General features: G+C 43.8%; 1 protein-coding gene across 2 annotated transcripts in view; it reads left to right on the forward strand.

Annotated features, from left to right (window-relative positions):
* Positions 1 to 9013: 9013 nt before the first annotated feature.
* The window catches only part of LOC125455571 (kunitz-type protease inhibitor 1-like), a 60564-nt gene continuing 56416 nt past the window's right edge, over positions 9014 to 13161 (forward strand). Inside the window, exon 1 of one of the 2 annotated variants that reach the window (XM_059649289.1) lies at positions 9014 to 9884. In XM_059649289.1, the coding sequence (XP_059505272.1) occupies positions 9458 to 9884 (427 nt within the window). In that variant the 5' untranslated portion in view covers positions 9014 to 9457. The remainder of the gene's footprint in view (positions 9885 to 13161) is intronic. The other variant, XM_059649288.1, reaches the window with a different exon arrangement.

Consider the following 13161-nt stretch of genomic DNA (forward strand, 5'->3'; position numbering starts at 1 on the left):
ACCATAGTGAGTCAACACCCTGTTGTTTCTTGGATTTCTTTTGATGCGTTATCAGATTTCCAAGCCTCTGGCGAAAATGTAGCATGCTCTTACCTTAGGCCATAACGAAAGTTTAGGCTGCTATGAAAGTGTTGTTATACTAAAAAGATAATTTTGAGGCGTGTAATAGGATTTAATTTTGTTACCAAACCTTTAACAGTGTTTTCACTCTCTCCAGAATCAAATTGACTTGAAAAGCACTCCAATGCTCAAATTACCACTTTTGCAGCCAGATTTTTCCATTAAGAGATTGTGCCAGTTGCTAAGAGCCTGCAAAAAAGAACTGCTGCTACTGTAGTGGGCTTGTCGGTGGGATTTTTTTGGAGAAAATTGAAACCATAAAATTGCCTGAAGGTGGAAAGGAGCAGCAATGAAACCATCGGTGAAACCTACCTGGAAAACTAATGCTAACTAACAAACTTCAGAGCTATCAACCAGTGAGTTCCCAAAACCTTTTTTGGTGAAAAAGACAGCCTTTTGCCTCTGGGTGACACAGTGGCTCAGTGGTTAGCACTGCTGCCTCACAGCTCCATGGACCTGGGTTTAACTCCACCCTTGGGTGACTGCCTGTGTGGAGTGTGCACATTCTCCCTCACATTCTCAGTGTGAATTTCCTGCAGGTGCTCCAGATTCCACCCACAATCCAAAGATGTGCACTCTAGGTGGATCGGCCATGCTAAACTGCCGAAAGTATCCAGGGATGTGCAGGTTAGGTGGGGTTAGCTATGAAAAATGAAGTGTTACAGTGATAGCCTGGGGGCGTGGGTCTGGGTGGGATGCTCTTCGGATGGTTGATGCAGACTTGACGGGCTGAATGGCATCTTTCAGCACTGTAGGGATTCTGCAAAGCAACTCAGAATGAAATCCAAGAGGAAAATGAGCCGGTCCCCTCTGGCACCCGGCTCTGGTGTTTGTACAGGTGACTATGTGAAAAGGGAGCGCGGTTTACCTTCCTCTGATAGTTCTGTATTACAATGTGGGGGTGCCCAGTGTTGGACTGAGGTAGACAAGGTCAGAAATCACACACCACCAGGTCATAGCTCCACAGGCTTATTTGAAAACATCAGCTTTTGGACTCTTACTCCTTCTTCAGGCACTCGTGAGAGAGATAGTATCATACACACAATTTATAAGTAAAAGATCAAAGAGTCACACCACTGATGAGGATGTACTAAACAAACCTAAGATGCTGTTAAATCGTTAATCCGTTAGAAGGTTTTAATTGATTAATATGTATACGTAAATCCCCCAAATTCCTTTCAAGTCAGGGTCCCGAGAGAACTAAAGATTTTATCAGTGTAAAGAAGAGGTGACATTTTAGGTCAGACAATGTATATTAGGTGTGAGGCCTTGTAGAGAATCTGTGTTTTGGTTCGGAGTCAGACTAATTTTATTTCTAAAATAGGAATTTACAAAATGCCACATTGACTGACTGTGTGCTTTTTGAACTCACTCCCTCCACCACTGATGTCAGCGACAGTTGTGTGTAACATCTGCAAAATGCGCCGCAGCATTCACCAAGGCTCTTTAGGCAGCATCTTCATAGAAACATAGAAATATAGAAGATAGGAACAGTAGGAGGCCATTCAGCCCTTCAAGCCTGGTCTACCATTCACCACGATCATGGCTAATCATCCAACTCAATAGCTTAACCCTGCTTTCTCCCCATAACCTTCGATCCCATTCGCCCCAAGTGCTATATCTAGTCGCCTCTTGAAAACATTCAATGTTTTGGCATCAACTACTTCCTGTGGTAATGAATTCCACAGGATCACCACTCTTCAGGTGAAGAAATGTCTCCTTATCTCCATTCTAACTTGTCGACCCTGAATCCTCATACTGTGACCCCTAGTTCTGGACATACCCACCATCAGGAACATCCTCTCTGCATCTACCCTATCCAGTTCTTGATAGTCTCTATGAGATCCCACCTCATTCATTTGAACTCTAGCGAAAACAATCACAACCTGGTCAATTTCTCCTCATATGTCAGTCCCTACCAGGAATCAGCCTGGTAAACCTTCACTGCACTCCCTCGAAAGCAAGTGCATTCTACCTCAGAAAAGGAGGCCAACTACACACAATATTCTAACGGTGGCCTCACGAAGGCCCTGTATAACTACAACAACACATCCCTGCTTCTGTACTCAAAACCTCTCACAATGAAGGGCAACATACCATTTGCCTTCTTTACTGCCTGCATGCTTACCTTCAGCAACTGGTGCACAAGGACACCCAGGTCCTGCTGAACACTCCCTTCTCCCAATTTACAGCCATTCAGGTAGTAATCTGCCTTCTTGTTTTTGCTTCTGAAGTGAATAGCCTCATTTATCCAACTTATACGGCATCTGCCATTGATATTCCCACTCGCCCAACCTGTCAAGATCTTGCTGAAGGATCTCTGCATCCTCATTACAGTTCACCCTCCCAGTGAATTTAGTATCATCTGCAAACTCAGAAATGCTCCAGCATGGGACCCTGTGGTACTCCACTAGTTACTGCCCGTCAATTTGAAAAGGACATATTAATTCCTAGTCTTTGTTTCCTCCATGCCAACCAGTTTCTTGCCCATCTCAATACTCTTCCCCCCAATCCCATGCAATTTAATCTTACACATTAATCTCCTGCGTGGGACTTTGTCAAATGCTTTCTGAAAGTCCAGATATAGTATATCGACTAGCTCCTCCTTGTTAACTCTACTAGTTATATCTTCATAGACTTCCAACAGATTTGTTAAGCATGATTTTCCCTTCATAAATCCATGCTGATTCTATCTGATCTTGCCACTGCTTTCTAAATGGTCAGCTGTAAAATCCTTAACAACAGATTCAAGAATTTTCCTCACTAACGATGGTAGGCTCTCTGGTCTATAATTCCCTGTTTTCTCTCTACCTCCCTTTCTGAATATTGGAGTGACATTAGCCACCTTCCAATCTGCAGCGACTGTTCCAGAGTCTATAGAATCCTGGAAGATGACCACCAATGCATCCACTATTTCTAACCACAATCACTTCCATCTCAAAGGACAAGTGCAGCAGTTTCAAGGGAACACTACAACCTGCAAGCTCCCCTCCAAGAAATTCATTATTCTGGCTTGAAAATATATCACCATTCCCTTACTGTCGCTGGACAAAATCCTCCCGAAAAGCTTTGTGGGTCTACCTGAACAAAATGGACTGCAGCAGTTTGAGAAGGCGGCTCATCACCACCATCTCATGGCAAGTAGGGATGGGCAATAAATACTGGACCAACCAGAGACATCCTCATCCCACGCATGAACGGAATAAAAATGACTGGATGTGACAGGACTGCAGAGCATTGATCCGATCTTTTGGCTGTAGGATAAATGTAGAAATATAGAAAATAAGAACAAAAGTAAGCCATTTGACCTATTGAAACTGGTCTGCTATTCAACATGATCGTGGCTGATCATCCAACCCAGTAGCCTGTTCCCACTTTCTCCCCATACCTTTTGATCTCTTTGGCCGTAAGAACTATATCTAACTCCTTCTCGAAGACTCTCAATATTTTGGCATCAACTACATATGGTGGCAGAGAATTCCACAGGTTTACCACTCTCTGGGTAAAGAAATTTCTCCTTGTCTCAGTCCTAATTGGCCTATCCCATGTCCTTGAATGGTGGTAATAAAATGTGAGGCCCAGCAGGCCCAGCAGCATCTCAGGAGCACAAAAGCTTGAATGGTGATCTCTAATTATGGGCTCCCTTCTCATCAGAACATCCTTCCTCTGTTTACCCTGTCTAGTTCTGTTGAAATTTAATAGATTTCTATGAGATGTGCCCATTCTTCTAAACTCCAGTGAATATAGTCCTAACAGATATGGCCTCATTTCATTTGTTAGTTCTGTCATCCCAGGAATCAGTGTAGTCAATACGCATTGTGCTTCTTCTAGGTTGGACCAAAGAACATCCTCTGGGAATCTAAATAGATCGCACCCACTGGCTTTGTTTTGTCCAGCTTGCTTGTTGCCTTCTCAAATAACTGCTATCTCATTCAGAACTTTGGGATGTAATCCATCTAGTCCAAATGATCTATCAAACTTCAGATCTTTCAGTTTTCACAGTAACTTCTCTTTAGTGACACCTCTACCCCTGACTCTCTTGAAGTACTGATATGCTGCTGGTGTTTTCCATTGTTAAGACTGGGGCAAAGTACCTATTCAGTCCTCTGCCATTTCTTTGTTCCCCACTACTACTTCCTTAGACTCATTTTCCAGTAGTCCAATATGCACTTTTGCCTCGCTCTTAGGTTCTCTTCTAGATATCTAAAGTAAAACGTCTCGCAATCTTTGTTATCACTAAACAAAACAAATTAGAGGAAACATTCAAGACCTTCAATAATCCCCTTTACCGGCATAACATTCACAAAAGAGGAGGAAAACAACAACAAACTGCCATTCCTAGATGTCACAGTAGAGCGAACAGCCAATAGGGAACTTCAAACCAGCGTCTACAGAAAAACAACACATACGGACCAAATACTGAACTACAGGAGCAACCATCCCAACACCCACAAACGAAGCTGCATTAGAACATTATTCCAACAAGCCACCACACACTACAGCACAGAGGAACTATGCAGAGCAGAGGAAAATCACCTATACAGCGTATTCAAAAAGAATGGGTACCCTATGAACACAGTCCACCGATTCCTCAGCAATAAACCCAAACAAACAGACAAAACGGGCCCAGAAACCATAACCACTCTCCCCTACATCAAAGCCATTTCTGAAATGACTGCCAGACTACTCGGACCTCTTGGCATCAGGGTAGCCCACAAACCCACCAACACACTAAAACAGCAGCTAATGAACTTAAAAGACCCTATACAGACAACAAACAAAACAAATGTCATCTACAAAATACCTTGCAAGAACTGTGACAAACACTACATTGGACAAACAGGCAGAAAGCTAGCCACCAGGATACATGAACATCAACTAGCCACAAAATGACATGACCCACTATCACTAGTATCCTTACATACATATGAGGAAGGACACCACTTTGATTGGGACAACACATCCATCCTAGGACAAGCCAAACAGAGACACGCACAAGAATTCCTAGAAGCATGGCATTCCAACCAGAACTCCATCAACAAACACATTGATTTGGAGCCAATCTACCATCCCCTGAGAAAAAGAACAGGAAATGACATCACCAACGCAGGAAATGACATCACAAACCCAAGGAAACCTAACTAGATAAATAGAAAGCGGGACATAACACCAGCGCTTCGTTGGAGGCTCACTGATGATGTTACCTAGAGTGGTGACGAAACGTCTGAAAACTAACCTTCCAGCTCAGCAAGCAAACTCACATCCAGTCTTGCAATCTTCTTTCATACTAACAACTAGCTTAATCTCATATTTCATCCTCTCCCCTCTTATTGCTTTTTTAGTTATCCTTTGCTGGTTTTTAAAAGGTCCCAAATCCTCTGCCATCTTCACCACAAGTGTATGTTCTTTCTTTTGCTTTTATGCTGTCGCTCACTTCCCCTTGTCAGCCATGGTTGCTTCATCCTTCCCTAAGTACATCCCTTCTTTCCTGGGATAAGTTTCTGTTGTGCCTCCCAAAATTACCCCCAAAACTCCTGCTACTGCTGTTCCACCAGCTTCCCTGTTAGGCTGCCCTTTAATTCAACTCTGGCCAGCTTTTCCATCATGTCTTAGTAATTACTTTAATCAATCGCAATACCACTGCATTTGATTCTAACTTCTCCCACTCAGTCTGCAGGTTGAGGTCTATCATATTACGGTCATTTTTCCCTGAGGCATTCCTTCACCTTAAACTCCTTAAACGAGTCTACTTTATCACTAAATCCAGTATTTCCTGATCCCAGAGATAGGAGGAACTGCAGATGCTGGAGAATCTGAGATAACAAGGTGTAGAGCTGGATGAACGCAGCAGGCCAAGCAGCATCAGAGGGGCAGGAAACCTGATGTTTCGGGCCTAGATCAAGCTGATCCAAGAAAAATCTCATAGACATTCCACAAATTCCTTTTCCTTGGGATCTCCTACCAACCTAATGTTCCCAGTCCACCAGAGTATTGAAGTTTATTGTGGCAAGGCCTTTCTTACATGCCTTTTCAATTTTCTGATTTATTTTCTGCCCCATATCCTCAACTACATGAGGCTTTTAGATAATTCTCATCAGGGTCTTTATTACTGTTGTGGTACCTGAATTCTAAGCATACAGCTTCACTTTTTGCTACTGGTTTAATTTTATTTCTTATAAACAAGGCAACTCCCCCCCTCTGCCTATCTGCTTGACCTTTCAATAGGGCATGAATCCATGGATATTCAGTTTCCAACCCTGATCCCCTTGCAGCCACATCTCTGTGATACTCATGGCATAGACTCCAATTTCAGTCTGCGTTATTTTGTATACTGTGTAAATTTAAGTACAACACCATCAGTCCTGTGTTCACTGGCCCCTTGCTCTTAGTTGTCCACCTATCAGCTGTGCTTGAAGTTAGATTCCTGAACTTTTATACACTCCCTGTCCTTTACTTGCTCTGGGGACTTTAATATTCTGTGCTGACCCCACCCATTCTAACATTTTCATAATTTTCTACGCAGCTGAACCCTAATACTTAGTTCAAACCCCTATCCATAACCCCAGTTACGCAATTCACCAGGATTCTGGTGCAGCATGGTTCAGGTGGAGCCCATCCCATTGGAACAGCTTCATCCTTCCCCAGTAGTGGTGCCAAGGTCCTATGAACTTGTCCTTGTTTCTCCCACACTGGCTTTTGAGCCATGTGCTAACCTCTTTATTTTTGTCAGTCTGCAGGAATCTCAATCTTGGCCACAGAGAACAGTGTCTTTCCCCCTGATTGTACTATCTCCAATTACAACTACAATTCTCTTTTCTCCCCTTCTTGAATGGCTTCCTGAAGCACATTGTTATGGTCACGTTGCCCATTAGACCATAAATTCATAGCCAGGAGAGGTTGGTTGCTAAGCAGATGTTTCCTGTGCAAGTTCAGCCTGTCATTGACTGTCAGTTTCCTGTCAATGATCAGCTTGTTGTTGAGTCTTTATTTCCTGAAAATGATCAGTCTGTTGTTGAGTATTGGTTCCCTGTGAATGATCAGCCTGGTGTTGAGTGTACATTTATTGTCTATGATCAACCTGTTGTTGCGTGTCAGTTCCCTGTAAATGTTCAGCCTGTTGTTGTGTCTTTGTTTCCTGTGCATGACCAGCCTGTTGCTCAGTGTTAGTTTCCTGAGAATGATCAGCCTGTTGTTGAGGATCAGCTTCCTGTGGATGATCAGCCTGCCAAGTGCACGTTCTGTTGAATGTTCTATCTGTTTCACTGTCAGTTCATTGGATGCAGAAGACTGTTGTTGAATGGATGTTTCCTGTGAATGATCAGCCTGTTGTTGAATAATGGTTTCCTGCGAATGCTGAGCCTGTTGTTGATTGTCAGTTTCCTGGAAATGATCAGCGTCTTATTGGGTTAGTTTCCTGCAGATGACAAGCCCATCATTGAGTGTCCGTTTCCAGTGGATGATCAGCCTGTTGTTCATTGTCTTTTTACTGTGAATGATCAGCCTGTTGTTGAGTGTCTGTTTACCGTGAATGATCAGTCTGGTGTTGACTATCCTTTCACTATGAATGATTAGCGTGGTTTTGAGTGGCAGGTTCCTGGGAATCATCTGCCTGTTGTTCAGTGATCGTTTCCTGTGAATGATCTGCCTGTTGTTTAGTGTCAATTTGATGTGAATGATCTGCCTGTTGTTTAGTGTCAATTTGATGTGAATGATCAGCCTGTTTGTTGACTGTCAGTTTCCTGCAAATGTTGTTGACTATTGGCTTCCTGTGAAAGGTCGCACTGTTGTTGAGTGGCAATTTTTCTGTGGCAGATCAGCCTGTTTTAAGTATTGGTGTTAGGAGAATGATCTGCCTGGTGTTCAGAGTCAGCTTGCTGTGAATGATCAGACTTTTGTTTAATATTAGTTTCCTGCAAATGGTCAGCCTGTTGTTGAGCTTTTTTTTCCTTATGTATGATCAGCCACTTGTTGCATGTTAGTTCTCTGTAAATGATCAGCCTGTTGTTGAGTCTTTGTTTCCTGTGCATGATCAGCCTGTTGCTGAGTGTCAGTTTCCTGAGAATGATCAGCCTGTTGTTGAGTGTCTGTTTCCTGTAAATGATCAGCCTGTTGTTGAGTCTGTTTCCTGTGCATGATCAGCCTGTTGTTGAGTGTAAGTTTCCTGAGAATGATCAGCCTGTTGTTGAGTATCAGCTTCCTGAGAATGATCAGCCTGTTGTTGAGTGTCAGTTTCCTGAGAATGATCAGCCTGTTGTTGAGTGTCTGTTTCCTGAGAATAATCAGCCTGCTGTTGAGTGTCAGTTTCCTGAGAATGATCAGCCTGTTATTGAGTGTCTGTTTCCTGAGAATGATCAGCCTGCTGTTGAGTGTAAGTTTCCTGTGAATGATCAGCCTGTTGTTGAGTGTAAGTTTCCTGAGAATGATCAGCCTGTTGTTGAGTATCAGCTTCCTGAGAATGACCAGCCTGTTGTTGAGTATCAGCTTCCGGAGAATGATCAGCCTGTTGTTGAATGTCTGTTTCCTGAGAATGATCAGAGTGCTGTTGAATATCAGCTTCCTACAAATGATCAGTCTGCCAAACCTACTTTGAATGTTCTGCTTGTTCAACTCTCAGTTCAGGGGCTACAGAAGATTGTTGTTGAATTGATGTTTCCTGTGAATGATCAGCCTGTTGCTGATCATCAGTCTCTTGTGAATAATCAGCCTGTTGTTGTGTTAGTTTCCTATGAATGATCAGCCTGTAATTGTGTCAGTTTTCTGTGGATGATCGGCCTGTTGTGTGTTTGTTTCCTGTGAATGTTCAGCCTGTCGTTGAGTGTCAGTTTCTGTCAGTGATCAGCCTGCGCTCATTTGCTGAAAGTGATCAACCTGTTGTTAGTTTCTGTGGATGAGTGTCAGTTTCACGTCAATGATCGGACGGTTGTTAGGTGTCAGTTTCCTGTTCATGATCTGCCTGTTTGTTGATCGTTTTTCGCTTCTTGTGACTGATTAGCCTGTTGTGGAGTGGCCGTTTCTTGCGGGTGATCAGCCTGGTGTCCACTCCCAGTTTCCCGCGAACGATCCGCCTGTTCAAGTCTCAGCTCCAGAAGCTTGTGGCTGAGTTGAGGTTCGCCACGGATGTTCAGCCTGGTTGTGCGTGTGAGCTGACTGGGTAGCCAGCCGGCTGATAAAGCGCCTGTAATCACGGGCTGTGCGTGCCTGTTGGTTGACACTTCCTGTCGTTGCAGCTCGGTGGGTGTGGAGTTGCACTACCTTTGCTGAGTTTCCGGATTCACCTGGAACAGCCAGCGCCCCGGTTTGAGCCGAGACAGACAGAAGAGATTCGCAGCCGGCGATAATGTGCTCCCTGCGCCCGGGGCTTCTCAGCCTCCTGTCCTGTTCCCTCTGTTTGCTCCAGGTGAGCCGCGCCACAGATAGCCAGCAGTGCCTGAGCAACTACATCCTGGGCCGGGATGACTTCGTGCTGGACACCGACGACTCGGTGGCTGACGGAGCCACTTTCCTGGGCTCCCCCAATGTCAGCCGTGCCCGAGACTGTGTGAGAATGTGCTGCCGCACCGCGGGCTGTAACGTGGTCCTGCTGGAGGACCGGGACCAGAAGAGCCAGCGCGACCCCCTGCTCAGGCAGGTCAGCGGCTGCTTCCTGTTCAACTGCCTCTACAACCAGGTCTACGTCTGCAAGTTCTTCAGGAGAGAAGGCTTCAGTAACTTTATACTGAACACTGTCCATGAGGCCTACATCAAGCCAAGGAAACCCGGTGCAGGTAAGAAGCCCCCTCACCGATACCACCCACCCTCTTCCCTTGTTGCCTGGGGGCGAAACTAATCATCTTTTCTGCCGTCCCTCTGTTCTCACCCTTTTGTTTCCAGTGCCCGTTACCCTCTGTGTACATTGCCCACCCTCCCTCCCCACCACGACCACCTGAGTTATTGGGGTGCGCAGACAGGATTGAGAGCCCAACTTGATCAGCCATTGAATGACAGAGCAGGGCTCAAGGGGCCGAATAGCCTACTCCTCATCCCAAATCCCAATTTCCTCTCAGCCTTGCCACATCCTTCCTGACACATCCTTTGCTGCCTCCGCGCCCCCCCCCGCTTTAGCTGGTTATTACGCCGCAATTGTTGGTTAATCCCCAGTGGCATCTTGGAACCGGCTTGGTATCCTTGCCAACCCTGTGCGTCAGAATGTATCCCGGTTCGGTGAGTGAGTGGAAATTTCCCTGGTGTCAACTTTCAGGTGGTTTGGAGGCTCTAGACTAGGAGCATGGTATGTGCTGAAACTGAGCAGGATGGTGTGTCAAGAGCAAACAATTGTGCCTGCCATTTGGTTCCCTCCACCCTCTCAGAAAGTAAGATTCAGTGCCCTCAGACATGAGAGAGCAAACGTTGTAACAAACCTACGCTTGCTCCAACGTGTGTGTGTAAACCCGAATGGTCTGAAAGCAGTTTGCTGCCAATTTTTAAAGTTTAGTCTCTGTTGTTAGCCAATGAAACATGGTAGCCAATTTGGTCTTTGTTGGAGTTTCCAATGTACAATGTGATAGTGATTAAAATTAGATACCCTGCTTCTGTGTGATGTCAGTTGAGGAATAAATATTGACCACAACTTTAGTGAGGGGAATGGCTATGATTCTTAAAGTAATGGAATATTAATACCTACCTGTAAAGGCAGACTTAATAGCACAAGCAAAAAAAACTGAAATTTTGAGTTACGCCTTGACAAATCATTGGTCAGACCACATTTGGATATTGGGTTCAGTTCTGGGCACCTTTTTATTAGCAGAAGATTGTTTAAAGGCCTGGAGAGAATCCAAAGGAGATTTATGAGAATGATACCAGGAAAGAATTTGGATACAAGAAAAGATTGGAGAAATTGGGCTTGATCTCCTTGGATTAGAGCATGTTAAGTGACCTTTATTGAGATGTTCAAAAGTGTGAACAATTTTGACAGGGTGAAGAAGGATATTCTGTTTCCGCTAGTTGATATGTCAGTAATTGGATTGTCAGCAAGAGAGCCAGGAGTAAGATGAGGAGAAACTTCTTTACTCGGAGTTGTTAGGATTTGCAATACACTGCCTGGGAGACTGGCAACGGCAGATTCCATAGGAGGTTAGAAAAAAGAGAACTGAATATATATTTGAAAGTGTTGAATACAGAGGGCCACAGAAATAGGGCTGGAGAGTGGGACTAGCTGGGTGTCTCTTTTGGGAGCTGGTACAGACACAGTGGGTTGAATGGGTACCAATCTTCTGATTCAGTGGGTTTTTGAATATAGAAAAAAAGGAACAAGTCTGAAGAATGTTTCCTGTGAAGTCTTACTGTTTTCTGGTCAGGAGCGACTGCCTCTCTGTCGCAAATTGCCACCTCACCTAGGCATGTCTAATGAAATGGATACGAGAAGGGAAGATTACAAATTCTGCACAGTGAATGCAGGGCAGGGCATGAGACTGTTCAAAACTAACCTGAGCCCCAAAAGTAGATTTAATTAGCCTTGCGGTTTCTATGATTCTCATACTGAGGTATTTGCTATAGCAGCTGATGGTAATCGTTAATGAACAAGGGTATGTGCCTCTCACACTTAAACAATATTTTTGCTCCTGTATTCAAACTAAATCAGTATTGCTTCATTGACTTTCACCAGCCATGTGAAAGAAGCAGTTTTTACCTGGAGTCAATTTTTCCCTCTTTTTGGGCACGGATGCTCGGTTTGAAGAACGGTTGGCAGAGCAATTACTGAGGAAGCTAGTGATCTCTGTGGAACTGCACCTCTGTCTGAGTGCAAAGCTCCAGAGACCAAAGGGAGACAACAAAACACAGAGGTTAAATATTGATAACATTTCAAGCTTGTCCCTGTTAATGGATAATATTTAAATGACTTCAGGGTATTTCGTGAAATTTCTACAGCACTTTGAATGAAAGAATTTTCTCATTGTCCATTGAAAATTGTAGGATGTTCTGAAGTACATCACTTTTTAAAGTATATCATTGTGTCAAGTAATTCTTGTAGGAAACACAGCAGTTGGCTTGTCTACAGCAAAGTTTTCACTAAGCAGATGTTCAGAAAGTGATAACTTCTTTTTAGGGTAAAGTAACTGCTCAAACACAACTTTTTTTCACAAGAATATAGATTCTCATTGAAATGGCTCTTGGATCTAGGTGTCACAATGATCCCAAGAATCCATTAACCTTCCTGACTCAAGTGTTGCCGCAATCATTTTAGTTTATACCTAATACCTTTTGTGATGACTATCTACTGATAATCCCTCCCCTGCATTATGCCAGGCTGCATTTACATCTTAAATCCCTGGAAACAATTCGAGAGCGAAATTCTAACGTAACACATTTCTGGTGAGTCAGAGTCCATATGAGTCATACAGGAAGTTGTGTACTAACTTAACCACCATCTGCTTTGTTCTGCTTACTTTCTCGTCTCTCTGAATACCGTTGAATTATGTGACAGTATGATTCCATTGGTTTGAAGCCCTTTAGTTTCTTGATCGTGCAGGCATGCATTGACAAACTGGCATTTCAACCAAATCATATCCCCACATGAATGCATACGCGCTTCCAACTGGGGCTGGGTGGTGTTAGTTCATTCCAGTGCTTCTAGGCTACGTTTGAAAGTGATGAACATAGAGGGCTGGAGAGTGGGACTAGCTCAGTTGCTCTTTCAGGAGCTGGTACAAACACAATGGGTTTAATGGCCACCTGTTCTGTGAATTCTATCATTCTCTGGTGTGGAAATTGAACATACATTCTTCTGACTCGGTGGGTTTGTCATTTTTAGAAAAAAAGGAACAAGTCTGAATGTTTCCTATGAAATCTCTCTTTTTTTTTGGTCAGGAGTGATTGATTGCCTTTCTGTTTGTCGCTAATTGCCATCTCATCTATTCAGGGCAAATGTGTATTGATAGCATTTCAAACAAATGAATGTATATGCACTTCCAAATGAAGTTTATATCTGAGGCTGGGTGGCAATAGTTCATTTTCCTGCTCCTAGTCATTGGAATTAAAAGCATATACTTAGTTGTGTCAAATTGC

Source organism: Stegostoma tigrinum, chromosome 10 (assembly GCF_030684315.1).
Source record: "Stegostoma tigrinum isolate sSteTig4 chromosome 10, sSteTig4.hap1, whole genome shotgun sequence".
Taxonomy (NCBI): domain Eukaryota; kingdom Metazoa; phylum Chordata; class Chondrichthyes; order Orectolobiformes; family Stegostomatidae; genus Stegostoma; species Stegostoma tigrinum.